Source organism: Cyanistes caeruleus, chromosome 21, assembly GCF_971803275.1.
Source record: "Cyanistes caeruleus chromosome 21, bCyaCae1.hap1.1, whole genome shotgun sequence".
NCBI classification, from domain to species: domain Eukaryota; kingdom Metazoa; phylum Chordata; class Aves; order Passeriformes; family Paridae; genus Cyanistes; species Cyanistes caeruleus.
This window is the reverse complement of record NC_141721.1, coordinates 4,559,032-4,586,395: the sequence shown is the minus strand read 5'-3', so window position 1 is coordinate 4,586,395 and position 27,364 is coordinate 4,559,032. Positions and strand designations below refer to the sequence as shown.

At 45.7% G+C, this 27,364-nt stretch overlaps 2 protein-coding genes across 2 annotated transcripts; one reads left to right on the top strand and one right to left on the bottom strand.

Annotated features, from left to right (window-relative positions):
- Positions 1–103: 103 nt before the first annotated feature.
- Positions 104–10,393, top strand: GUSB (glucuronidase beta). Its single transcript, XM_023939194.2, has 12 exons — positions 104–411; positions 1,929–2,117; positions 2,526–2,707; positions 3,159–3,301; positions 3,467–3,654; positions 4,336–4,488; positions 4,997–5,175; positions 5,565–5,711; positions 6,707–6,791; positions 8,264–8,440; positions 8,909–9,044; positions 10,175–10,393. The coding sequence occupies exons 1-12, from the start codon at positions 178–180 to the stop codon at positions 10,330–10,332; spliced, it is 1,971 nt and encodes a 656-aa protein (XP_023794962.2). The 5' UTR covers positions 104–177; the 3' UTR covers positions 10,333–10,393.
- A 2,008-nt stretch (positions 10,394–12,401) lies between these two features.
- VKORC1L1 (vitamin K epoxide reductase complex subunit 1L1) lies at positions 12,402–27,010 on the bottom strand. Its single transcript, XM_086859580.1, has 3 exons — positions 26,732–27,010; positions 17,183–17,292; positions 12,402–16,523 (listed from the first exon to the last, which is right to left on the bottom strand). The coding sequence occupies exons 1-3, from the start codon at positions 26,923–26,925 to the stop codon at positions 16,297–16,299; spliced, it is 531 nt and encodes a 176-aa protein (XP_086715706.1). The 5' UTR covers positions 26,926–27,010; the 3' UTR covers positions 12,402–16,296.
- Between the last annotated feature and the right edge of the window lie 354 nt (positions 27,011–27,364).

Below are 27,364 nucleotides of genomic sequence, written 5' to 3'. Positions count from 1 at the left end.
CGGGATCGGGATCGGGATCTGGCCCCGCCCCTCCCCCCGGCCCCGCCCCCTCCCCGGCCCCGCCCCTCTCACCCAGCCCCGCCCCTCTTCTTCGCCGGCCCCGCCCCTCTCCCACCCCAGCCCCGCCCCTCTCCTTCCCCGGCCCCGCCCCCCCGGCGGGCCCCGCCCACAGCCAAGATGGCGCAGGCGGCCTCAGGCGGCGGCGGTGCCGGGCCATGCCCGCTGCTGCTGCCGGTGCTGCTGCTGTTCCTCCCGGGGCTGGCGGCCGGTCCCGCCGGGATGCTGCAGCCCCGGGACACCCCCTCCCGCGAGCGCAGGGAGCTCGGCGGCCTCTGGAGCTTCCGCGCCGATCTGTCTCCGGGCAGGGACGCCGGCTTCGCGCAGCGCTGGTACCGGCGGCCGCTCCGGCAGGTAGCGGGGAGCGGCGGGCACGGACGGGCTGCGCTCCTTCCCCTCCCAACCGGGCTGCGGGGGCTCCGCTTCTTTCTTCCTCTCTCCCTCCCTTCCTCTTTCCCTGCCTTCCTCCCCGCCGGGCTGCCCGGGTTGCTCTCGAGGCTAATTCGGTTCCTAATTAGCTGTCCCTGCTGATGCCCCGGTGCTGCTCCGAAGGCAAACACGGATTGAACGGGGCCCGTTCACCCTCAGCTGTCCCGTGCTGCGGGGCCGTGCACGGCGCTGAGCTTCCAGCAGCACAGAACCGGCAAAAACGGGCACCGGGAATTGCTTATTCCAAAGTTTCAGAGTGCTGGTAGACAAGTTTTGGTGTGGCTGGGATCTGCTTGGAAATTTTAACTACCTGGCAGAAAAGATTAATGGGTTTTATGCATAAAGTGAATAAGTTGTTAATTGTTTCTATTCTTAGCCTTTTGGCCGATTTTGGTGCCGGATTGTGGAAGAAGAGCTGAAGGGCAATGTGCTGCTGGAAGTTTTGCCAGAGGAGAGGAATCCTGAAATATGCCCCCTCCAAGAGAGGCTTAGATGGGTGCACTCAACCTGTTTTAGACCTCAGAGAATCACCCTGAAGGAGTACACAGGTTTTGGCCAGCACAGGCAGGAGTTTTCCTACATCAGATACTAGAAAATCCTCCTCCCCATCCAAGGATTTTCCAACTAGGATTTTCTGATGAGGGCACTGGGCTCTCTGCAGTGCCAGTGCTGAGTCAGCCCTGCACATGATGCCCACCCTGAGTGCCCAGACCTTCCTCATTCCGTTTCCTGAAGCTTCCTCAGGAAAGGAGAAGCTGCAGAACTCCTTTGTGCAACATCCCGAGTGCAGAAAATGCTGAAAACGAACAGCTCTGTTTGGCAACAGCATCTGGATTCCTCAATATTCAATGTCCTGTGACACTGCCTCCCTCTAATCTTCATATTGGAATAAGCAACTGAATGGATTCTGTTGTAATCCCAAGGAATCTGTTGCTTTCATACAGTGAGAAAGGCTGAACATGTCCCAGTCTCCATGGGGAGGAAAATATCCCAAAATATCTATTCCTGCCCAAAATATCTATTATTTTATTACCCTTTTACTACAGCTCTTAGCTGACAAACAGCACCACAACCTCCACGTTGCTCTTGGAGCTGTGCAGGAGAAAATTCCCACTGAAACAACAACCTGGGCTTGGGATTTTCCCCTCTCACTTCTCTGATTCCATGATGCCAGAGCCATTAATGAAAACATTTCATTGCACAGCAGGAGGGGAAAAGAAAGGAGCAGCTGCTTCCTGTAGGAACAGGCAGGTTCCTGTGCCTGGTGCTAATTAGGGCTTGTGTAGGAGCCGTGAGAGATCTCAGCAGTTTTTAAACAGCTTTTCCCAAGGATTTCCCCTTGGCAAAGGCATTGTAAGGCTGTCAGTGGAAGGGGACACCTCCAATAGTAAAATTCCTCTTTTTAAACTCTGTTCCTTATTTTTCCATGCAATTCCTGCCAGACCGGCCCCGTGATTGACATGCCAGTGCCTGCCAGCTTCAACGACATCACTCAGGACCCCAGCCTGGAGAATTACATCGGCTGGGTGTGGTACGAGAAGGAGGTGCTGCTCCCCCTGCGCTGGCTGCAGGGCGATCCCGCCCCCAGGGTGGTGCTGCGCTTCGGGAGTGCCCATTACTACTCCATCGTGGTACGTGTGGCCCTGGGTTTCCTAAATTTGCCTGGACTGAAGTCAGGTTTATGGTTTGTTCAGCAAATGCGTCCCTGCCTCGATTTTGCATCCCCTTCTGAGCTCGTGCCTGTTTTCCCCCAGCAAGAATGAATTGCAATTTCTCTTCTCTGATCCTGCAGGTTTGGGATTGGTAACTAAACATTTCCTGGTTAATGGCTCTGCCCCAAACTGTGTCCCTCAGTGACACTTGTTGTCACCCAGACCTAGCTCCTGGCAAAGGGAGATCCCTCAAAGACCAAGATTGTTCCCTCAAAGATCCTTTGAGGATCAAGAGCTCAGGTGTTCCTTGTAACTGAGCTTCCCTTTTCTGTACTCTGCTCACTGCAGAATCCCAGTAACCCATTTTTTTGGGGTCTTTCCTTGCAGTGGGTGAACGGGGTGCAGGTGGTGGAACACGAAGGGGGGCACCTGCCCTTTGAGGCTGACATCAGCAGCGTGGTGCAGGGCAGCCCAGACACCCTGTGCCGCATCACCGTCGCCCTCAACAACACCCTGACCCCCCACACGCTGCCCCCAGGCTCCATCCAGTACATGACTGACAAATCAAGGTGAGTTCCTGGGCTGTTTTACTGCTGGGCTCATCCCAGGGGTGTGGGAGAGGGTTGGTTTATTCAACTGCTGGTTCATAAATCCCTCCATGGGGTTGTCTTTGTGGTGAATTCTGTTGGTAGAGCAGTGAGGAGTTTAAGCTGTGGTGGTGTAGGGAATCAGCAGTGAGTTATTGCATCTGTTGTGTGCACAGGGTTGCTGATTTGTCAAGCTGAATCAAGGGCTGGTTTGAGAAGCTCGGATTCAGCTGGAAGCTGCAAGTACCAGCTCTCCTGAAGGATCAAGCTCTTTGTTAACTTCTTTGTTAACTGCAAAATCCTTCAGTGTAGCAGCAGAAAGACAGATCCAGCCTGTCATAAAGATGTTTTACACGATTATTTTGCACTGCCAGCATCCACATGCTGCCTTCAGCAGTGTTATGCAGCCAGTTTTCCTGTCTTGCTCACTCAGGTACCCCAAGAATTATTTTGTGCAGAACACCAGGTTTGATTTCTTTAATTATGCTGGAATCCACCGCCCAGTTGTGCTGTACACCACTCCTGCTGCCTACATCGATGACATCACTGTGACAACCACCTCATCAGACAGTGTTGGTAGGTCCTGAGCAGCTACAGCTCCCTCAGACTCCAAATGGAGGTGACCAGAGCAGCAGGGAAAATATCCTGCATGAGTCTGATTGAATTTGTTTGCTGGTGGCTTTTTCCTGAGGCTGAGCTGTCCTCTTGCAGTCTCTGATTGTCTTTTGTTTCCTGAGCCAGCCATGGTGCAGTATCAGGTGGCAGTGGTTGGCAGCACAGCCAATTCCCTGTCCCTGAGTTTACGTGACCAAGAGGGGAAGGTGGTTGCTACAGCTGATGGCCCAGTGGGAGAGCTCAAAGTCCTCAACCCAAACCTCTGGTGGCCTTACCTGATGCACGAGAACCCTGGATACCTGTACTCCTTGGAGGTAAATGGCATTTCCTCCTGTGTGTGTGTTTCATAGGGTGAAGGCACTGCCATAGGGCTCATCCTCTGTCCTCTCCTCTCACGGGCCCTGTGCGTGTGACCAGAGTGGCTCTGCTAATTAGGCAGCAATCAAATTGAGCTTTGGCAGCTTCTGAAGGGTCTGCCAGAGAGAAGAGCATTCCTGGAGTGTGCTCTGAGGTGCTGGCCCTGCACACTGAGGGTCCAGTCCATCCCCTCTGAGGAGATGATGAGTTCACTAGCTCGAGCCTGGGAGCTTCTGAGGGAGTTATGGGTCAGTAGTGATGTTCATGTGCAGAAACTGGGGAGGGTGAGCTGCTCTGAGTCCCCAGCAGGTGATGTGTCAGTCAGCATGATTGCATTTTCTGTCCAGGGCACAGAAATGGCCTGGGGGATGCTATGGGGAAAAGACACTGAAGTGTTTGAGATGAGCAAGTGCCAGAAGGGTCATCCAAGGGCTCATTCTTCATCCTTCAGCTTCCACACCTTGCATTTCTGTTTTGTGTTCAGTCAGACCTGGCTCCCCCCGAGCAGCAGCAGTGAGGAACTGGCTGTGTGCTGAGGCAGGGCTGGGAAAGGATGTGGGGCCAAAATCTTGCTCAGATGGGGAGGGAGCTCTGGGCATCTCCCTGAGGATCCCTCCCATTCCTCTCTGGATATGCAGGTGAAGATGCAGGCCCAGGTGGGCGAGGCGCTGCTGGAGGACGTGTACACGCTCCCGGTTGGCATCCGCACCGTGCACGTCACCAGCACCCAGTTCCTCATCAATGGCAGGCCCTTCTACTTCCACGGTGTCAACAAGCACGAGGATGCAGATGTAAGTGTGGCACCCATGGCAGGGACACCCAGGGCCAAAGCTCCTGCTGCTGAGGTGGCACCTGCGCTGCCTCCCCTCCCCTCTCCTCTCCCAGGAGCTGTTTCCTCACACTCTCCTCCCAGCCTAAGCACTAAGGGGACACCGTGCCTGGTCCTGCCAGTCATGGCATCCCTCAGGGCACGTGGATGTGCTGGTGGAGACCCTGAAGCATCTCCCAGCCAGAGCTTTCATTCAGACACGCTGACAGTCAGTCACTCTGCTGTGAGGGTGGGGAGGCCCTGGAACAGGGTTCCCAGAGAAGCCGTGCCTGCCCCATCCCTGCAAGTGTTCCAGGCCAGTTGGACAGGGCTTGGAGCAACCTGGGCTAGTGGAAGGTGTGGAAGGGGGTGGAATGATACAAGCTTTAAGGTCCTTTCCAACCCAAACCCCTCTAACTGTGACAGTGGCTGTCCGGCTGGATCAAGCAGGGAAGTTGTGTTCACAAGGGGCGATTTCTCTCTCCCCCCAGATCCGTGGCAAAGGCCTGGACTGGCCCCTGATTGTGAAGGACTTCAACCTGCTGCGCTGGCTGGGGGCCAACTCCTTCCGCACCAGCCACTACCCGTACGCCGAGGAGATCATGGACCTGTGCGACGTCTACGGCATCGTGGTCATCGACGAGAGCCCGGGGGTGGGCATCAAACTGCCGTAAGAGCTGCCCAGCACACCCTGCCCCTCGCTCCTCTGCTCCTCCCTGAGCTGTTTCCAAGTGTCCCGTTACCCTTCTGACACTTTTGTCCTCAGTGTCCCACCCTGTGCTGATAGTGGGAGTACTTTGCTCCGTTTGGAAATCGGTTGCACCACCGGTGCCTCGGGATGTTGGGCAAGCAAAGGGCATTTTGCCACATTTTGCCACATGGCTCCTTTAACGAGCCCAAACCACGGCCCTGAACTGTGCAGCAAACTTTGTGGAAATAGGGCAGAAGCCATCCTCAGTCATCCTCAGCATCAAGGCTCTGCTGTGCCCAGAGGCCGAGTTTCCACAGGGAAAGGCAGAGGGGATGGATTTTACAGCCTCATCTCCTTCTGTCTTCCAGAGAGAGCTTTGGGAACAAGTCCCTGCAGCATCACCTGGCTGTGATGGAGGAGCTGGTCCGCAGGGATAAGAACAGGCCCTCAGTGGTCATGTGGTCAGTGGCCAACGAGCCGGCATCGGAGCTGCCCCCAGCTGCTCACTACTTCAAGTAAGTGCCTCTGCTCCTCATCTCTTGGCAGCTGATGCCTCTTCTTCCTTTGGGATGGCACAGAGAGGTAGTAAAGGGAGGGTAGGCATTTTCTGGGAGCCCTGGAACTGAACCTGCAGATGCAAACTGAAATGGAACAGCTGCATGTGTCAAACAGATGCTCAGAACTGTCCCAGCGTGTTGGTTCTGAACCACCAGGGCTCCACAAAATTACCAGGAGTCCATTTGGTTTGAGCATCTCTTCTGGAGCTAAGGGTGAAGTAAAATCTTGGTGAGAATGGAACATTCCTTGTTAGCACTGGCAGATGAGTGCTGAATCCTTTGAGAATTACAGCAAAGCTGTAGAATAACTGGTCTTTCATCATGAACACAAGGTTCTGCAGTTAGTGCTGCTTATTTGTTCTGTGCCTCCCCACTTCAAAGCCACTGCTTTGAGTCCCTGCAGTCCCCTTGGTTGTATTTCTAAAGAGATTTAAGCTTTGGAGAGCCCAGAGGCAGCTGTGTAATGGGCAGCAGGCTGTCCCTGGGAGCTGTAGGTGCATTAAGAGAGAAATGTGAAGTTTCATTCTTCAGGATGTTCTACCACCCTCCTGCAGTGTCAGGGCAGCAGCAGAGCTTCACTGTCCCATTCTGTCCCATCTCCCTCACTCAGGGCTTCCTCAAAAGCATCCAACCTCTGCCTGCTGTGGCACAGGGCCTCAAGAACACATCCCAGGAGTTGTTCAGAAACTTCCCATTGCCCTTTTTACAGTTTCATCCTCAAACTCAACTATCCCTTCAACTTCTGAGCTGCTGGCACCACCCCATGTGCCTGTGCTTGGTGTGCTTGCACTGTGCTCTCTTTCAGGTGGCAAATACTCCCTTTATTTCATTAGAACACTGGCTGCTAAATCAAAAGCAGCTCTGTGTGTGGGTGTAAGGACAGAGAGCCTGGGGAGAGGGGGCTGTGCTTCTCCACGCTGTTGTTGAACTCTTGCTTTACTGTTTGCAAACAGGACAGTGATAGCTCACACTAAAGCTCTCGACCCCTCCAGACCAGTCACCTTTGTGACAGATGCTAATTACGCTCTTGATCGTGGTGTAAGTTTGCTTCATTTTCTAGCTTTTTCTTTTTTGTTGTTGTTGTTTTTAATTCATACATTAAATGTCCTCCTCTTGTTTTATAGTCCTTTCCCCACCTCCTTCCCTAAATTTACAGGAGGTATTTAGCAGGGAAAGGCTAAAGAAAAATTATGGTTTTGTTTCTAGTAGAAATCTCCTTATCCTGTAGTTGTAGTGCAACAAAAAAAAAAAAGGATCTGTAGGAGAGAACAATTCTTTGTGTGCAGGATTATGTCCCTGAATTCCATAAATATTGTCATGCTTTGCTGTGCCATTGATTGTGTTTACTAATGCTCAGGAATTTCACTTGCAATTAAGCCAAAGCTTAAACCTCTTTAAAATGCTCACAACCCTTATGGAAGTCTAAAGGAAGGAAGCTTTGCTTTAATTCCTGCTTTAAACTGCTCTAGATCTTCTTTGGCAGATGTCTCTTTGTGTTGAGTAATCTAAAAGCTCCTCCAGCTCCACAATTAAAGCCCTAGAGCTGGATAAATAACCAAAAGGCACTTTCCTTGGATTTTTGGGCCTTTCATAGCATGGACCAAGGATTTTTTAACACCTGTATTTGTTTCCAGGGTAGATCCTTGTACAGTAATCATTTCTAGCAGGTGAGTTGGTGCTGCCAGACATCCCTGCTCCAGGTTAGACTTTGGATTTCTTCTAAAATGTGCTCTAATTAGCAGGAATGGCTGCAACTCTCAGGTTTTTCTTCCCTACCCCAGAAAAAAACAAAACCTCTGATGCTTTAAATTTGAAAGAGCCCAGCAGGAATTTGCTTCTGGATGTCCCATTCCCACTCTGCCCAACTGGAGAAGCTCAGGCAAACAAACCCAAAGAACAGATCTCATACACTGATGTGATATTAGAACTTTTTTCTTTTTCTTTTATTACAAAACATGTTAAGAGAACATTGAACAAGTTACATACAACATCACTTTATCTTGAGGGGGCTTTGTGCCCTTTTATCACACTGTCCATGTGGTAGAAATGGCAAATAACTTGCAGAATGCTTTAGTCTTAGTATTGCACCATTGATGCACAAAATTTAGTTGCTAGTCAAAATATTTGACCACTCACTTGATAATCACATTCCAATACTCAAAAAGAAAAAGTACATCTAAATGTACCAGCAAGCCAGAGACATCTTGGAAACAAAAAAAACTTCTAACAAACCTGAGAATGAAACGTGTTGATCTTGTCTAACTCTTTGCTGTGATTTACTAATCTGTAAGAAAAATTGCCAGATTAATGCTGTTAGCTTATTAAATTTATCCTTTTTCTTTTTTTTTTCCTGGGAAAAAGATGATGTTTGGAGGGCCTGAGTAATGGGGGAAACAATTCTTTCCACGTGTAATAAACCTGGATTCCATTAAATGAACCCAAAGGAGAATTTAGGTTTACAAGACAAGGTTGAAGTCTGTGCCAAAACACTCTCACCTTGTTTTTTGCAGGCTCCCTACGTGGATGTGATTTGTGTGAACAGCTACTTCTCCTGGTACCATGACCCAGGCCACCTGGAAGTGATCCCAGTCCAGCTCACAGCCCAGTTTGAGAACTGGTATAAAACCTACCAAAAACCCATTATCCAGAGTGAATATGGAGCAGACTCGGTGCCTGGGCTGCACAGTGTGAGTGTTGTGGTGTTTGCCAGATGGAAACAGCTCTTACAAGGCAGCAAAATGGCACTGGGAGAGGGTGGCACCACTGGGCCTGGTTTGCTGTGAGATGCTTTAGTGTGCAAAAGGCTCCAGGATTGGGATCCTGCTCCAGCAAAACCAGTGAGCTTTGCCACTCACTTTGTTTAAAGAGGACTCCAAAACCTGTCCTTGGCAGTGGTAGAAAATGCTTAAATGAAAGCAAACCCTGGAGAATGGAGGTTTTGTGGTGCTGTCCCTGACATGACAAAAGCCACCAAGGGAATTCCCCCTGGAAATACCTGGAATTTTGTGTTTGCTAATGGTCACAACAGCCATGTTAACACAGCACAACCAGCAGACCAGGCAGCCACAGAGTTTCTGTTCAGGAATAGCTCCTCAGGCAGTGGGAATGGCTGTGCTGGGGTGGTTTGTCCCCTCACCCTGTTCTCCTGGCTGCAGGACCCACCCCTGATGTTCAGTGAGGAGTACCAGCAGGCCATGCTCAGGGCGTACCACTCCATCTTTGACAAGAAGAGGAAGGAGTACGTGATCGGGGAGCTCATCTGGAATTTTGCTGATTTCATGACCAATCAAGGTGAGCTTTTATTTATATTCCAAACACCTCTCCATCCTCCCTGGGAGTTAAGTGGTTGAAGCCACACAAAGACTGTGCTGAAGGGTAGGACAAAAGGCCCTCTGTTCACCAGGATGGAGCACAGCTGGTTTTGTCACCAGATCCAGCATGACCAGAGCCAAGAGGGAAGGTCCTGCCTGTGCTTAATTCATCCTTTCTCCTGCACAGTTGCTCCCAGGAACATGAGGCAATGCACAGGGGAAGCTTGTGAGGAATCCAGGTTGCTCCTGGGTTTTGGCCACCCTCAATTGAGAGCTTCAGGCAGCTGTCAGGGACATCTCTCTTGTTTCCAGTGTCACCTACAGCTAGCCTGGGAACAGAGCACCTTAAATAATCCATATGAACTTGGTAGAGGTTTAGCAGTAGAGGAGCAGATGCCACACTGGCACAACAGCTGTGTCACTGTGACACTCCACCATGCAGATAAGTGCAGTCACAAAGGAAGGGAAATTCCTTCATTTACAGTGCAGTCCCACAGAAATTAAACAATCACAACTCAGATCTAGTAATGAACCTGTTCTGCTTATGCCACCTGCAGGGGGTTGGGGTGGTGAGCAGTCAGTGAGAGGGAGGAACAGCACTAAAATACCCTGCAGAGCACCAGGACAGGCTTTAGAAAGCTCAGTGATGGCAGTGGCCAGAAAAGCAGCATCAAAAAGGACTGAGAACATGTAGACAAGGTCACACACAGATGCAGTTCCAGTCTCTCTATGTGTTGCAATCTTCTCTCATTTCCTAGGAAAATTAAAACAGGCAGAAAGGATCCAGACACCACACAGGACAGTAAACAGTCATCATTATTTCCTCCATTCAATCTGAAGGTGGAGCCAATCTATTGTAGATACAACACTAATCAAAGGGCACACCCCAATTAAATGTCCCAGCTCAGCAGCTGTAAAAAACAAGGAATTGCAGCTGGATTGCTCTGTCACAGCCACGGATCCTGCCAAGCTCCCTGCTGTACCTGACCGTGCAGAAGAAAGTGCAGAGGTCTCTTCCACCTGGCCAGATTTAGTACCTACACTGTAACAGCTCCCAGCAGGGCCTGGAAGAGCTTGGTTTATATATTTTATTTTATAATTTCTCTGCAGGGACCACACGAGTTTTGGGGAACAAGAAAGGAATCTTCACCCGCCAGCGCCAGCCTAAAGCAGCCGCATTTGTTCTTAGAGACAGATACTGGAAGATTGCAAATGAATCAAGCTGTCTTCCTCCTGTAATAACATCACATTCCCTCTTCCTAAAATGAAGACAAAGGGTTTAGTGGCTGGGGATTATGTTAAAGTTGTTATTAAATTTCTGTTTAAATACGTTTTATGCCTGATTCAAGCCGTGCAAGTCCAATGCGATTTCTAATCCACCTGAAGTAGTTACTGTGATGCAAAGCAGGTCAGAAACTTCTGTTTCCTCTGCTCAGCCATGTCTGGAGGCTTCCTGTTTCCAGGCAGGAAGACAAATACTTTCAAGAAGCTGAAGTTAAGAAATCCTGACTGAGGTATCTGTTTATGGCAAAAAAATTACAAATATTACATGATACAACTCAATGCTGAACTTAAAACAAAATCTAAGTTACTCTAAATGAACATCACATCCCTCTAAAGCAAATGAGGTTTTCCAGTTCAACTCCCCTAAGAGTTAACACTACTGAGATGACAGCAAACTGCCCCCAGGATTGCAAGGGCAGAGTTTGTGCAGCTGCTCTGGCCTGACAGGATGGATGTGTGAGAAATCCTGAGCATTCCCAGCAGCCAGGAAGGGTGTGAACCACCCAACATACTCCAACAGAGTTTGGAATTCCTGTTCCAGCAGCAAGGTGGAATGTTAGAGAGGGAGGGACTACATCGACTCAACTTTAAATCTATTTATTCTACAGTACCAAAACTGCCACTATTAGACACAAGCTGTGTCTAACAATGCCACTTCCACTGTGGAAGGGCTTCCTTCATATTAAATGTCATCACAGGAAGAGCAGCCCAGAGGGAAATTCTGTTCCAAACCTTTCTGAGAGTGGCCTGAAGCCCTCTGGGGTAGGGCCAGGTATAAATCCTGGTGCTGCTTCAGTGATGTCCCTTTAGGGCTTTAGCCTGGCATGGATCACACACAGAAAAACTCAAATATTTAGTCTGCAAACTTCCCAGCGTTGTCCCAAATCACAAGGAGCAGAGCAACAGAAGCAGAGGCTGCCCAGTGCATTTGGGAAGTGACAGTTCTGGAGTTTGATCACTGGAATTCACAGATTCTGGGTGAAACTGCTGCCATCACTCCCTGTTCTGCAGCTGCCTCTGCTGTGAGTGGCTCAGGAAAGTGACTGAATCTGACCATATAAAGAAAATATTTTCTGTTGTGTGGTGGCCAAATTCTGGTCCCTTCAGAGGTGGCACACGAGGAACCAACAGCATCTTCCACCCTGCCCCAGCAGAATAAGGACACAGATGTTCACTGCAGACTCCACAACAATTTTTCTTGTGTTTTTAAGGGAAAGGAACACTACAGCATTCCTCACACCCTGCTAGGCCTAGATTTTCTCCAGAACTAAACCCCCAGAATATAAAACTCTATGCACAATAAAAAGACATTTGTTCAAACACACCATGGTATGAGCAATTCCTGTACTTAAGCCCACTAGCAGTGTTTGAAAGTAATTTCAACTTCTCCATCTCTAGCCATCATCCTTAAAACCTCACTTTCTTCCCCAATTTCAACAGACCTGACCAAAACACAGATGAAGATTTGACACTGGTCACTCCTTACAAACCAGGGCTCAGCTCAGCCCCCCCAAAATCTGAGGGTTAATTCCTGCTTGTTCTCAACAAACCCAACCCTGCCCAGCAGCTCCCTCCCCAAATCCAGGGACACATCCAGCAGTTCCCAGGGATTTTGTGGTCTGTGGGACCAGCTTTGAGCAGCCCCAATAAAGCAGAAAGTGATAAAAATCACAATGTTGGGCTTGTTGGGTTTTTTTTTGCTTAAAGAACTGTAAACAGTGAAAGCCTCAAGTCAACGCTGCTCAGCCTTTACACACAATGCTCAGCCAGACACAAAGCTGCAGGAATTCTACTGGGAAAACTGGGATCTGGGGGGAATTAAGTGCTTTAACCCTTCTACTGCTAAACACACACAAGTTATTGGAAAAAAAAACCACACGACTTGGTACAATTTCTAGAAACAGAATTACAGTACTGACATTAAAAACAGTTTCTAAGGCTCAGACTGAGTCCAAAAAGGCCTCTGGTTGGGTTCATTCAAGCTCTTATGTTTGGACTGCATGAATGCAGCATAAGAATGATTGCAGCAAGACATCCACAGGTAATTTCTACATTTATTTTTGTTGGGTTTTTTTTTTCTTTTTTTCTTTTTTTTTTTTTTATACCAAAAAAAGTTATGTGCAACAAATAGAATTCGTACATATTTACATGGTTTTTTTACCTGTTAGCAAAATTGTATCCTAAACCTCCAAGAGAGAATCTCTCAGCCTATATTGAGAAAAGGAACATCTGCCCAATGATTCCATTTTAAATGGGTGTTGGATTTGGAGTTGAAAGCACTGGGAATAAATAGTTGATGTACAATACAGAACAAACACCTAATATTTAGGCCATGCTTAATACAGTTTTATGGAAACAGAATACTTCATCTTTTCTGGATCAGGTTAAACAACATTGGCAGAACCAAAGCCATCCAACCTCTGACTTCAGCCTACACAAATTAGGAGCAGAACTGCCTGAAGCACCTCACCAACCTCCTGGAACAACTGACACACAACAGCAGCACAAAAATGCAAACCACAGCACTCAGAAACCTCTTCACCAGAGATCTGTTGTCACTTCGGATCTCAAAAGTGCTCAGGAATGTTTCATTGGCCTCAGTGTCACAAATGTTTTAGAGGAAGAAACTTCCAGGAATATTAATTTCCTCCATGAGACTCAAATGCTTTGTTGGCCTTAAAGAGCAGCCAGTCCCTTACAGTAAGAGGATTTCAGGAATGTTGAATTCCTAAGCAGGCTTTGGGATGCTGTTTTTTGTCTTTCCGATCTGCTCCTCACAGTGGAACTTCCAACTCAGAATATTCTGTGATCCCAAAGGAATTCTGGAACTCTGAGAGAGCCAAAGAGGGGCAGGAAGAGCCCAAATTCAGAACCTCTGTTTGGATACTGTGAATTTTATCCTGTCCATTCTCCTCAATGTTGAAACCACAACAAGGGTCTCTAACACACCCCTGTCCCTTGCCAGCCCAAATATAATTTACCTGCCTTTATCCAGACACTTGCATCCTGGAAAATTTTTAGGATTTGCCTTTGGATTTGTAAGGGTAAAAGCAATATCAAGCACGCATTTGCCACCACGTTTTGGCTGCGGGGCACAGCTGCACTCCTGATTTCCATCACAACCCATTTTACTCGAAGGAAGATGCTGTTTCTATCATTGGGAGCAGCAAGGAAAGAGTCAAAAGAACTGGAAGCAGAAAGGTCCAAATTTCTCCTGCTAAGATTATTCTGCCCTTTATTCAGGCCAACTGCATTTCTGAAGCACGAGAGAGAAACAGAAGAAATCGGGGCCGTTTCTAACAAATCACTTCCAGTAAAAAGTAACTGCAAGGGAAGCACACAAGACAAGAGAGTTCACAATTAAGGATCAGATTTGCAAGGTCGTGCACAAAGTGTGGCTGCAAATCCTCCCAGAGCCCAAACTCCAGCTCCATTTGCTCCCTATGTGCACACAAACAAGGACTGCAGACACCACTGCTGAAAATCTGGCCCTAAACATTTTTACTAAACAAACTGAATCAACAGACTATGCCCACACAAACAAGCACAAGACACAGTGAAGTTAACACCAATACTTTCAGCTGATGGGGCTTTTTTTTCCCTCTTTTTTCCCCCCAGGAATTGGACCAAGTACTCATGGATTAGACTCGTCTTCATGGCTGCTTGCTCTGAGATAGGAGCAACTTTCAGGCAGCAAGTGTTCACCTCTTCCTTGGGTAAAAAAAAGATGCCTTTAGTGTAGATCACAGAAATGCATCGAAATAAAATCTATACAACACATTAAACACTGCTACTGCCTCAAGGCTTGGGAGAGAACAAAGCCAAGCCTTGAGGGACCAATTCAACATCATTCATTCTCCTTAATATCAAAGTGGAAGGCATTTGAGAGACAGAACTAAACATCAAGACAAGCTTTAACTGTACTCCGGTCAATACGAAACTCATTTAATGAATTGCTGGCTAACTGTGGGACGAGGGACAAGTCATTTAGTGTTACATGCAACAGATGTTACTCACACCACAGAACTCTGTACAGAAAAGCAGTTTCCACCTCCACCCTTGGTACAAACCAGAATTACTTCAGTAGTAATTGAAATATTCATTTTGTGAATTCGATCTCCAAATTTGTTTTGCTCTATGGAAACACTGCTCGTTTCACAGTCAAGTTTATCCTTAGTGTTTAAAATCCACTTACAATGGAAGTGTCTCTCTGACATTCATGTTTGAGAATGAAAATGCTAAAAGGAGTTAAATTAGTTCTTTAAATAAATGGGTATGCAATTAGAATTCTTCATATTTCGAACTGACAAGGGCAAAAAGCAGCACAGCACCAATTACAGAAAGTAGCTGAACCCACACATTTTGGTGTCACACAGTCTGAAACACAAGTATTTCACTTTTCCAAATCACATCAACCTTTTAAATTAAACTGAAAACAATACTGCTACCACTTCTCAGTCTAAAAACTAAAAACAGATCTCTTAATACTCTTCTATCCCCAGCAAGTTTGCTGGGAATTTTGTTTGTTCATTTTTAAAGCAAGGACACTTCTGCCTGCCAAGTTCAACACAAAGTATTTGGTTTAAGATTTGAAGACAGAAGGCACTTTTAACATTCAGCCTTAGAATACTGAGTGCAGAAACAACGTGTACAATTTTGTTCCTTTGTTTAAATCTGCAGTTTAATATATTTTTTTTCCCCAATTAGTTCTTAGAAAGAGCAATGATAGCACTATATCACATTTCATTTTCAGGAGCACATTGACTTACTTATCCCATTAAACAGGTTGCCCTTCCAAGAGATCTTCTCCATGTGTGTGTGTCAGGCCTAAAGTTCATTTCCCAATATAGCACAAACCAAAGATCCTGACCAAGATCAATTAAGGAACTGCTTTTTCAGTGCACTGCTTGGTTATCCTGCTCACTCAGTGGTTTCCACTGCAAATTGCAATTCTATACTGCAGCATTCATAGAACATCAAACATTAGTAACACTGGCTGGGCTGAGCACAGCTTCCAACGGAACAGCTCTGCTTGGAAATGGAGTCCTTTCAAAGAACACTTCATCCAACCCCCAATCTCCAAATCAGCTTTTCATTGACCACATGAAGCTAGTTTTGTTCTGTACAGAAATTAATGAGGTTGTCGTTTAATCAACATACTTCAGGTTTCAGCTTTAATTCCATTTTTGATACTGGAGACAAAAAAAAAAAAAAAAAAAAAGGAAAAAAAGAGAAAAATAAAAGAAGAAAAAATGGAACCAACCCCAAGCATCATTCTTGTGAAAGCCCAACAGTGAGAGCAGCAACTCCACGTTCTTTAGAGGTCACTTCTTCCATCGTGTCAGTCGACTCTGAGCTGAACCCTCTGACAGCTCCTAACCAAACCCGTGGGACAGTGAGTTCTCCAGGGATGAAACCAAGAGTTCTAATTTTATTTACAGTGTAAGTCCTAGTCAAATCTAAGTCCATCAGCTAAAAAAAAAAAAAAAAAAAAAAAAAAGAAGAAAAGAAAAAAAAAATACACATACTGTAAACATGGCAACATTAAATATGGTGATGCTAGTCTAGAATATTTCATGTCATGATCACATCTTGTTATACCTGAATTTATATACAGGATATTTTATAGCAAGTGTTACCCACTTCACAAGTGGAGGGGGAAGAGAGAGAGTCTAGGTTTTGCTGTGGCTAAAACTCCTTCAAAGTAAAGTTAAAGCTTGTCTTTGATTGTTATAGAGCTTTCTTTCATAACCGCATTTAAACTGAAGATTAGCACAGAGAAATTATCTGGGGCCCCTTGAAATTTATAATTCAAAATTTCCATTATGATTCTCGGGGAGGGGGAAGGGGAGAAAAAAGTGTCTGATATGGAGAATAAAAAAATTACTGCAAAATAAACTTAATGGAAGTTGGGTCTTCAGACTGTCAGTCAAAAGTTCCACCAGGGGTTATTCCTGTTTGGGTTGGAGTTGCCTCTTCCAGGCCTCGTTCAAATAAACTAGTCGTTTGTAGTTGATGATAAAGAGAATGAAGTTCAGCAAATATGTGAGCACGCAGACAATGCAAAATTCCTTCAGCACGAAGTACAGAATGTATGCCAAGTACAGGGACCCTACTACAGACACTATGGAGGATGTCATGAGGATTAGAGCTGCTACTGCACTTGCTGTCATACCTGCAACAAGAGAGACAGAGTTACTCACCCCTCCCCACACAGAACAAAACTGAATTCAGACTCAGCCACTCAGCAATATTACACAGAATTCTGGTTAAAATACCACCTTGAGAAACGGGTATTTGGAGGGGAGTATCTAAGGCTCTGTCTGACAGCCCTGTGGAGTTGTGTGGGATTAACCATCCTCATATTCCTGAGTTATAGGAAAATTAGTGGTCAAGTTATTTCTGTCAGGATTAACAGCTTTACAGCACACCACAGAGTTACCAAGAAATAGATATAATTATATTTCATGCACTTTTTTGCCTGCTCTCTCCATTACTCCTGCAAAACTTTCCCATTCCATTTTTATTCCCTCTCTTTTCCACCATGCAATCCAATGCCAAATATACTGGAGTGAAAATACCAGCACAGAAACTGTCTTCACACTTGGATTATTAATAGCATATCAGGAGAAAATCCAATTACTCTTTTTATCAGTTGGGTTTTTAAGTCCTTTGGACAGATGTATCATTAAAGTGATGCAAAAATAACCCCAAGATATAAAAATCAGAAGCATTTATCTGGTTTCCTGCAGATTGTGCAATGGATATTGCTCTCCTCCTGCATCCCCACAGCTCTGCTTTATATTTGAGGCTCTGAAGTGAATGAATACTTACCAAGTAGCATTTGTAGTATATAAAACACCAGGCCAAAAACACTGTTTGACTGATTTATTGCACTGTCCTTTCCAAAGATGGAACCCAAGAGACCGAATCCTCGACCCCATCTGTAAAACAGGGAAACTAATTAACTCTTATTTGGCCACCTACTGCTTTCCAGCAGCATTTTCAGTCCAGGGCTGTTGGGGAAAGAAAAGGGCACAAATTCTACTATGATTTATGTGGAGCTCTCCTGGAAAACCAAGCAGCAACAGGGGGAGCACTGGGCACAGCTTTATCCCACACCTTGCTGACTGAAGTTGTTTGACACACTAGGAAATACTGAATTCACACAGCTGCAACTTCCCTGAACACCACCTCTCCTTCCCAGGGTCGGAGTTTAGAGCTGTTTTGTCAAATAAACACTTCCTTCCCCCACTGACAGCTTTAGCAGCTCTCTGCACCGCAGCAAATTGGACACAAGGTCACTACAAAGCTGTGGCAAGGATTTGTTCCACTCACTTCTCTGCATCAGAGCAAGAGAATCAGGACATAAATCTGTACCTCAGCTGCTCCTCAGTCTAACAGCTCAGGAGGAACCCAAATCTGTCAAGCACACGAGCTGAGGATGGCACCATCACAAGATCAGCTCTTGCACAGTGTGACACTGAACCAACACCTGAAATCCCTACAAAGTGACTTTCAACTTCGCAGGGCTAAGGCAGAAAGCAGCACAAGCCCTACAAAACTGCTGCTGCAGGAAGGAGGGTGAAAGATTAAATTAGCAAGTGTGTTTGTGCCAGAAACCATTAATTCCATGCCCTAAGGCAGTTCATGCTATTATTTGTAAAAGCAAAGTGAAGACCCTATTTATTAGTGTCACTTGAAAATATGAAGTTATTTTGCTATTTCAAGGTAATTTAACTCACAAGAGCACATTGGGATATTTGCCAGCAGATTTTTGGAGCATCAAGCCAAGCACTACACAAATGTCAGGCTTGCTTCACTTTACCAGCTTAACTGAGCAAGGTAAAAAAAGTGTCATTCCTCATCCTGCTGCAGCAGGAAACTCCAAAGAAAACGCAATTTTCAGGAAGTTTCTTATCCTAGAGGCAATGGCCCTTCTGAACCAACACCCAGCTCAGGTTTGTCCCTGCACAAAGCAGGAATGTTGCTTATGTCACTCACCTGGGATCTGCCATCCCCACATCACAGTTTCCCCACAGGAAGAGGCACCACAATAAGGAGAATTTAATACCATCTCCAAAACATTCTCCAGTCTCACAGCCATCTGTGCAAAACTCATTTAAACTCATCATTTTAATTGTAGACTAAGTTTGAATTCACTAGTAATACTCTTGTGCTCTTCTCCCCAAGAAACCCAGCAGGTCCCAATTCTTAGAAAGCAGATTTACTGTATAAACAGTCAAAAATTAAACATACTTTCAGCTAGTTTGGTCTCAAATCTTTTAAAAGTGAAACCCTTCTGCTATTATTAAGCTTCAAGGCAGCACAGACAATGGTTTTCCAGGGGACAGAGCCTCAGCATCCCAGAGCTGCCAGACATGGAGTTGCAGGGAGAAGCGGTGCAGAACTGCCTGGCTCTCTGCTCTCATCCCAGGGCAGCTCTGGAGTTATGGAAATTACAAAGAATCTCAATTATGGTGAGATTTCCTCTCACACCTCTAATGTTATCTGGATTTTAAGAGATTTTTTAGCCTTCCTTTGATAAGATGGTCACAGGACATGTAACAATTGTCCTGTGTTGTCCAAATTCCAAAGGCTGTAGCAAAGAGCCACACAAATATATTACAGGAATTCTCATTTTTACATTTAATAGTTTATACTTATTGTTCTGTGTTACTACATTTATAGATGCTTCAACCTGCCGTGCACAGGTTCAGTTTATTGTTCTGGTCTCCAAGTGAGAATTCTTTGCAGGGTGACATTAAAATGATTTGAACACACTCAGGTTTTCCTGCACAACCCAAAGTGGGTGAAGATTCAGCATCAGCCTAACTCCAAATAACTGCAGGATGCTGAATCCATCTCTACCTGAGTGCTCAGCAGATCCTGTGGTGTCTGAGAGCAAAGGATTAAAACATCAGAAATGTCATTTTACAGAACCTGACCCTGCAGTTCTTCTGCAAGAGAATAAAATGTTGCCAGTGGAAGGATAATGAGTTCCAGCCCTTCCTGAGAGTCACAGTCCCAGAGTGATCTGGGCAGAGCTGCAAGGTCAGAGCACAGGGAAAGCTTTTTCCACATGCAGGACTTCATTAAGTGTCTTGTTGGCCTTGTAGCAGCTTTGAGGAGATCAAGTATTAAATTTCAGCCCATGGAGTCCAGGTCTAATCTCACATCTTATTCCACACACTTGGAGACAGCTAAGCAGCCTGGGTTTTAGCATAGAACACTTTTCCCAGCCTTATAAGGTTTGGAGTGGGAGCAAGTGTTCTGCATCAAACTGAAAAGCAAAGTATCTAAACTTAATATATTTACTTTGTATACTCCCTTTCCCATCTCATTTCCCTACTGAAAAGTCTAAATAGTCTCCTAATTTTATTAAGGTTGTAAACCCCACAATGAACCAGGAACTTCTGCCAGCAAGTGGAGGAAGGATAAAAACTCAGTAGATAATGTTCCTTTTCACACCAAATTCAGGTGTGAATTGCCTGATTGATGATAACTTTGAAAGTCTAAAAATGATGGCAAACAAATAGCAAGAAGAAAACAAGATAAGCTGCAGAAAATAAACTCAGAAGTCTTTCATGTAACCTGCATTTTACAAAAAAACCCGTAATTTAGAAGAAATGTTATTCATTTGCATCCATTTTTTTGGATCCAGAATGTTAAGCAAAATGACCTGCAGTAACTACAGAGCTGCTTGCACAGCAAGATAAAAGCACAGCCTGATTTCACCAAGTTTTTCCTGGTTCTGCCTGGTGGCTCCCATCCCTGAGGATCAGGAGTTTGGTGTCGCAGTCACTCCAGGTGACTCAGAGCACTCTGACAAACACATGTGCCAAACCCACTTTCACCACACCCGAGTTTCACTGCTATTAAAAAATAAAAGGAATCAGATCTAACTACAAGGAACAAACCTTTAATACATCTCTGTAACTCAGTTTCCCTCTCTATCTGCGTGTACCACTCTGAATGTTCTTTAAAATGTTAAATAGTGATTCAAGAAATCTAAAATAAAGTGATTCCTCTGCTTTCCCAGCATCTACAATTGAACACTGCAGTGATTTTCAGCCCAATGTGCACCATCTCTTATCAAAAGGAGGTTTTGGAAGTTATTATCCACCCTCTAAACAATGTCCCTTCTGGTTTGAGGTACTTCACAAAGCTCAGCAATGTTGCATTTTCAGAGGTTTAAAGCAGTGTTTGTGTGCAATTGTTACTTGTTAACAGGAAGACAAAAAGAACTGAGGTCACTGTGCTCCACGAGTGACCTACCCCCATTAAAATCTTACACTTTTATATCACTAAAATCATTTCAATCTCTTTTGCACAACTATGATCATCCTCTGTGTTCCAGAACAGTGTATTAGGGGACACACTTGAAACACTTTAGGATAATTTAGCAGAGAAAATGCTCAAAGGGAACACAAGAACCTCATTTAGCCCACCAGTATCTCAAGTATTTTAGCAGACAAGCAAACAACCTTCCAGTTTAACAAGTTACAGGCTCTGAGTTATCAGCATTGGCTCCAGAAGCAGCAGAATTCCAAGCCTGCCAAACACACCAAGTCAAACAAACAAACCAAAAAGTGTTTATTTAGCCAGGAGTTGGATTAGTGTCCCCTGCAGCCCCTGTAAGAAATGTTTTTGTAGCCAATCCCCAGCTCTGACAGCACCTGCAGATGGTTTTAACAGGTTTGCCAAAGCTCATTCCCCAAAATGCTTTCCTTGGCCTCCGCTGTCCTTAAGGATCAGCTGAAATTTCTGAACTGGGCTTTCACCTGCACCGAGACACTTGGTGCCCTACTCTGAAGCCTTCCTGGATGTCCCAAATGCTTTCTGAGCACTTCTGACCTCCACCACAACCCTGGTAATGATCAGAATTGCATCCCCTCAAATTCAACAGGTAACCCCTAGGTTTTTATACCCAGGACTGAACTAACCCCCATATTTTCATTTTAACATGGAAAGAACCATACTGGGTCAGGGCAGGTCCAGCAGATGCCTTGAACAAAGCACACAATTCCCAGGTCACATTCCAGTGTCCTCAAGGACTGCTTGGAAATGCAATCAAATCTTTCAGGTTATTCCAAGGCATGTCTGAATCCAAATCTCTGCATTTGTGCAGCAGCAGCTCTGCCAACACAATTCTCTCTCAGTTGTTTGGTTTGGTGCAATGAAAAGGGCAAACAATAAAAAATATTCTGTACTCAAACTGCGTGAAAAGAACTCAAGTTTGGGTGTTTTTTGGGTAGTAGGAAGTTACTTAAAGCCTCTCATTTCAGGATTATTTATCATCCCACGAGCGTTATTTTGTTATCAACACCCCACACCACTTTGTAACCCTGAGGAAACAATAAATCTAATTTTCTAAAGAAATCAGAAAAGGCTACACTTGATAAGTGATGTGCACATTTCCTTAAGCACCACTGGACTTCTGAGGTAATTTCTGGTCCATAGTGGAAGTTCTCAGAGGGGAGCAGAGCTCACCCCCTGCCTTCAGGGTAAAGCTCATATAAAGGTCAAAGGATCTGGAGCATGTTAAGAAACTTTGGTTGCAATTTCTTTCCAGCTTCACCAGAGGATTTTGGATTAAACCTAATTCACAGTTTCAAGGCCACTCTAATAGTTTTAATAAATTAAGTAAAAGCCTTCAATTAGAAGCCACAGAAAAGAAGATTAAAAATTCCCATTTGTAAACTTGCCAGCAGTGCTCAAAAATGTTGATACACTTAATTTCATGTTTAAATCTATTAGCAGCATTTAGCATAACTAAATGAGGTTTTCTTCTATATATCCTCCAGCTCTGTTCCAGAGTCTGTAAAAACTCTCAGTGTCTAGATCAGCAAAATATTAAGCAGACAGTGGATAATTATTTTATAGCAGCCTTTACAGAAGCACTGGCTATTCAAGATATAAACCAGCAGCACTGATTCCCTCTACATAATCTTTTCCATTAAGCGACCATAAATGAAGCCCAAGTCTGAATTATAAGCAATTTGTTAAATTTATTTTGCACCAGGCAAAATAATTCTTAGCCCTATTACAAATTCTAGTCAAGCTGGAAATGATATATTTATGAAAAGCAAAAATTAATGTTTGTGTGAGCACTCTAAGGATGGAAAATAAAAAGATTCCCACAGCAAGAGCACTGCTGTGTTTTATAAAAGATGTACCTCCCACTGGGGACAGAGAACCTTGGCTCCCAGGGCTCTGCTTTCCCCTCAGCAGAGGAGTGACTGTGCCTTTCCCTCCCTTCCCCTGTGGCACTGAATTTGGCTCCTCCAATTTCTCCCTGCCCAATTCCAAACCAGAGATCTTCCAAGCTTTCCTCAGTCAGCAAACTCAGTGAATCCAGAATCCCTGGAGAAACCCTGTTACACCTCCCAACACCTTACACTGACACTTGCACCTGAAAACCTCAAAACTATCTGGATATTTGCTTGCAGCTACACCAATGAAAAATTTCCTGGGATATCAGGAATATTATAAATATGAATGATAACTGCTACATAATGTTCTTTACTTGTAATTAAGCAAACTTGAGAGACAAGAAGTTTCCAGGAAGTGCCCCACACCAGAGCTGAATGGAAAATGACAGCTTAGGAAGGTCTGGGAAGTTTTCTCCATGTCCCACTTCCTTGGAGAATGGGGTTGTTCTTATCACCTTGATCCCTCTAAAGATGCACCGGACCAGTTCTAGCAAGGTGTGCTCTGCTGAGAAACCAGCACAGGGCAGTTTTGCCTGCAGTTCTTAGAGCAATTCACACCCACTCTGCAGAGGAACAGCTCTACACCAGCACAGTCAGCCAAACAGAACACAACCGGGGTAAATTCAGTGTTTAAAGTGATGTATGAACGTGAGCAGAACCATACAATAATACTACACCTGTCACAGGCCAGCCTTTCACACACTCTAAATTTAACTAAATTTAATTTTCAGGAACTACCAGGTGAATATTCTGGTACATCCACCAGAAAACAGAAGGCGGATGTGTAACTTGGTCTGGAGGAAGATGTTCCTGCCCATGGCAGGGGGCTGAACAAGGTGAATTTGAAGGTCCCTTCCAACCCAAACCATTCTGCCATACCAGACTTTTTCAGAACTTTGTTCAGAGTGCCGCAGACACAGGACACTAATCCGAGACTTTGCTCATGAACAGAATAAGGAACTCCAAAAATATCAATGACATCCAGATTCTCAAAATGTTACTTTGACTCTAGAACTCCTTCAGCAACCAGGCAAAGATCAATATTGACTATTGCCAAACCTCTTCACTGACGCAGCTGCAAATATTGCTAAAGATACACGACATGTGCCCTTTGCTCGTTTGTGCTGCTGTCTTGAGGCTCAGTTACAGTGGGTACAGCAATAATTATTGTGTGCCAGCCCACTAAAGTCATTCAAAAACACTAATTTATCCTCCAGGAATCTCCAATTCATCAAGACAGAAAGCAGAAATGTATTAGAAGACCCCAAAATCTCTCAGGGAGTGGAAAAGACCAAAGCCAAAGGCTTTGGGTCTCTGCATTAACACTTAAAGGTCACATTTTATTTCAAGCTGTAGTATGACCTGTATGACTTGAAATGTGTTTTATTACTTTAATTCCCACTGTGAAACTACAGTAAGACCAAAAATATTTTCCAGAAACTGCTATTAGCCAATTTCATTATAAATAAAGTCATTCTTGACACTTAATTATTCTCAGCTATTAAGACAGCAATTAATTAAAAAAAAAATACAGCAATTGCCAATGGAGATGTGAGGTACTGCCCTAATATCTGCCCTTATCAGCCACTCCTTAGCAGTTTTTAAACTATTTCATGAACTTTTCCCTTGATAAAAACTTTAAATATGCTGACCATTCATTTTTTGGGTAAGGGATACTGGGAAGGGATCTCTCCAACATAATTTTCTGCATGAGTCAGGCTGTGATAGGAGATTTTCTGTGCTCCTCCCTCTGCATGCTGGCAGTCTTCACATTTCTGTTCTTCTTCTTGTGCCAATGCCAGATCTGGCTTAAAAGCAAGACTTAGAAATACCAACAGCTGGTGAAAAAAACTCCGCCCAAAATACCAGAAAGTCAGCTCAGGGAGAAATAAAGTAATTTATTCTAATTATTCTATGCATTTAAAATGAATCCTAACAGCATTAAGTGCTTTTTAAAGTTCAGCCCACTCTTGGAGTCAAAACTCAAGATGTGAAGATTGCAACATTCCAAGTTCCAGCAAATCCAGCTTAAATAAAAAGTCACATAACCCAATGAACCATCTAAAAGCCAAAGTAGAAACAGAAGTTTTTCACCCAGTGAACTCTGCAGAGTTAACTCTAATAATTAGCTAACCAATTAATTTCTGACTGTTGGTACCACAGCTTAATAAGAAAAGAAATGTGGAAGTTAAATCTGAATTACCTGTGAAAAAGCTGGAACATAAAACTGAAACTCTACAAGCCCAGTGAAATGTAAAGTGTGGTTAAAAGTTCCTTTTAGAAATGAAGTTTCTGAGGAACTTTGGCGATGTGGGAACAAGGAACATTCAGCTGGAGAAAGCGAGATAGAACGATGGATGTGGCAACACAGAAAATAAGATTAATTTCTTTCCAACTTTAATGCCTTGCCCTTCTGCCTTACTTTTAAAGCAGAACTCCCCCTCTGTGTCCTGCACAGCCTGGAAAGCAAATTCTTCTCCAAATATGGTTGGAGTGAACAGAACTTGCACGTTCCTTTTCCACAAACTCCTTTTACCACCTGCTCCAACGATCACGAGCTCTCCTGGCATTTGCAATGCTTCACTCCAGGCATGGTTCTCCTAGCAACTGCTGGGAGATCTGAGTGCATTTCATCCCTAACTCTTCACATTCTCATCTAGAATTCCTGCAGCAAAGGATTTCCAGGTCTTACTCAACGTGTCAGCTGCAGCATTGCTAACGAACGCTGTAATTACCGAGCTTGATTCCATAATTAGAAATAATTCCAATTATATCTTTAGGTAATTTCCTTCTCCCGAGCGTTCGGTAAACACGCATCAAAATTGTGACATCCAATTCTCTGTCACAACAGCAGCATTTGCTGCAACAACAAAAAGCTGTTGGAGGACCAATTCTATACAAGAACAGGCTATTTAATGCTTAAATCTCTTTTATTCTCTTTTTACCCCTGTAGCTGTGATCAAAGTTAAATTACTGATGAGAATCACGTGGTTTAATCTCAGTAGCCTAAGCATAATTTGATTTATATTATTTGAATTTATCTGGTGAGTTTATTGCAGTCTGCTCCCTAGTTAGATCCAAACTTCTCATTTCAAGACACTTTCCAAGCAGAGACATGAACAAATACCTTCACAAACTAAAGATGACCTGAAGCAGACAGAAAAGCAGAGTTAAAACCTTCACTCAGTCACAATATCAGATGGCAAGAGATACAGATCTCTGTCACACAATCTCACTTCTGTCACCATAGAAGAGGTTTTAGGAAAAAGAGCTCCCTGGATGTTTTGCCTCAATCATTTCACAGCTCCCAGCTTGACAGAGGATGGGAGTACTCCCTCCAACTGGCTTGTTATGATGATACAGCAAGTACCTCCATAAAAACTGTGACAGCTTTTGCAGGGGTTACACTGAGAGGCAAGAAAGTAAATCTCAAGTACTCATTCAGCTGGAGGCACCAATGCAATAATAACAAAAATCCCATTAAAATAAAGAAGGATTTAATACATAGATCTGCTCAAGGACCAGATTTATACAGAACAGAAATTAGAGTCCTCAGCCTTTAGAAGACCAACTGCTAAACTGGCTAGACGTCTGCAAAATAGTCAAGATTTGGACGGGGCTTGTGCTGCAGAGGCATTCAAGTCTCCCTTGAATGAAGCATTTCCTCTGTATCACCGAAGCATCTCCTGTGCTGCCAGGAGACGTCCCAGTGAAAACACAATACAGATACTGCAATTAAAACTAACAAAGCAAACCACCTGCAATTGCACTTGTTTATGTTGTCCTTAAGCACTACTCACAGGTAGGGCACTCCACTCTCCCGAGCTTTTACCACTAAAATGCCTGTCACTCCACCTAATTGCCATTGATTACAACACAGCAATTGCGGGTGCCTCACCCTCCTGCCCGCAGTGATCCCGAAAATCCCCGCTCCCACAGCGGCCCTCCAGCGATGGGGCTGCCCCACACCGGGAGCGCTGCCCCCCTTCCCGGGCTGCCCCGGCCCTCCGAGCCCCCGCCGGGCCCGCAGCCCCTCCGAGCACCGACCCGGCCCTCCAACACTCCCCGAGGCACCGGAGGCAGCACTCCGAGACCTGTCCCCACCGCTTCCCCAGCCCTAAGCCCCTTCCCCCCGCGGGGGCGGCGGCGGGTCCCACCCGCGCCTCACCTGGAGGTGATGGCGGTGAAGCAGCGCACCCGCTCGCTGAAGTCGCACAGGGCCTGGTAGTGGCTGTCGCGACCCTTCTCGCGCTCCAGGTGGCAGGCGTACAGGGACAGCAGGATGCCGGCGGCGCACACGGCGGACCGCGCCACCCGCTCCCAGCGCGGTACCGACACCCGCAGCAGGACGGGCGCCGCCATCTTGGCCCCGTCCCTCCGCCTCAGCCCGCGACGCGCGCCCGGCGCCGCCCCGCCCCGCGCACGCGCGCGCGCTCCTCATTGGCCCGCCGCGCCCGCGCGCGCGCCCCTCATTGGCCAGGCGGGCGGGCGCGCCACAAACCCCTTCTCCACCCCCGCGCTGGCCCCGCCCCTCGCCGCTCGCGCCGGACGTGGCGCCTCGCGACGACGTCACGTCAGGCCTGGGCGGGGGAGGAGGGGGAGCGTGGCATGGCGCCCCCTGGCGGCCGCCGGGAGTCCCGGCAGAGTCCCCTCACACCGCCGCGCCCGATTCCAGCAGGAAAATGGGCTTTTCCTCGCCTTTATTCCCCCGGATCTGGGACGCGGCTCCGGAAAACGCGAAAAAAGCCTTCACGGTTGACCTGACCCTCAGGGATGATATATCACTTCACTGGAGATAAGA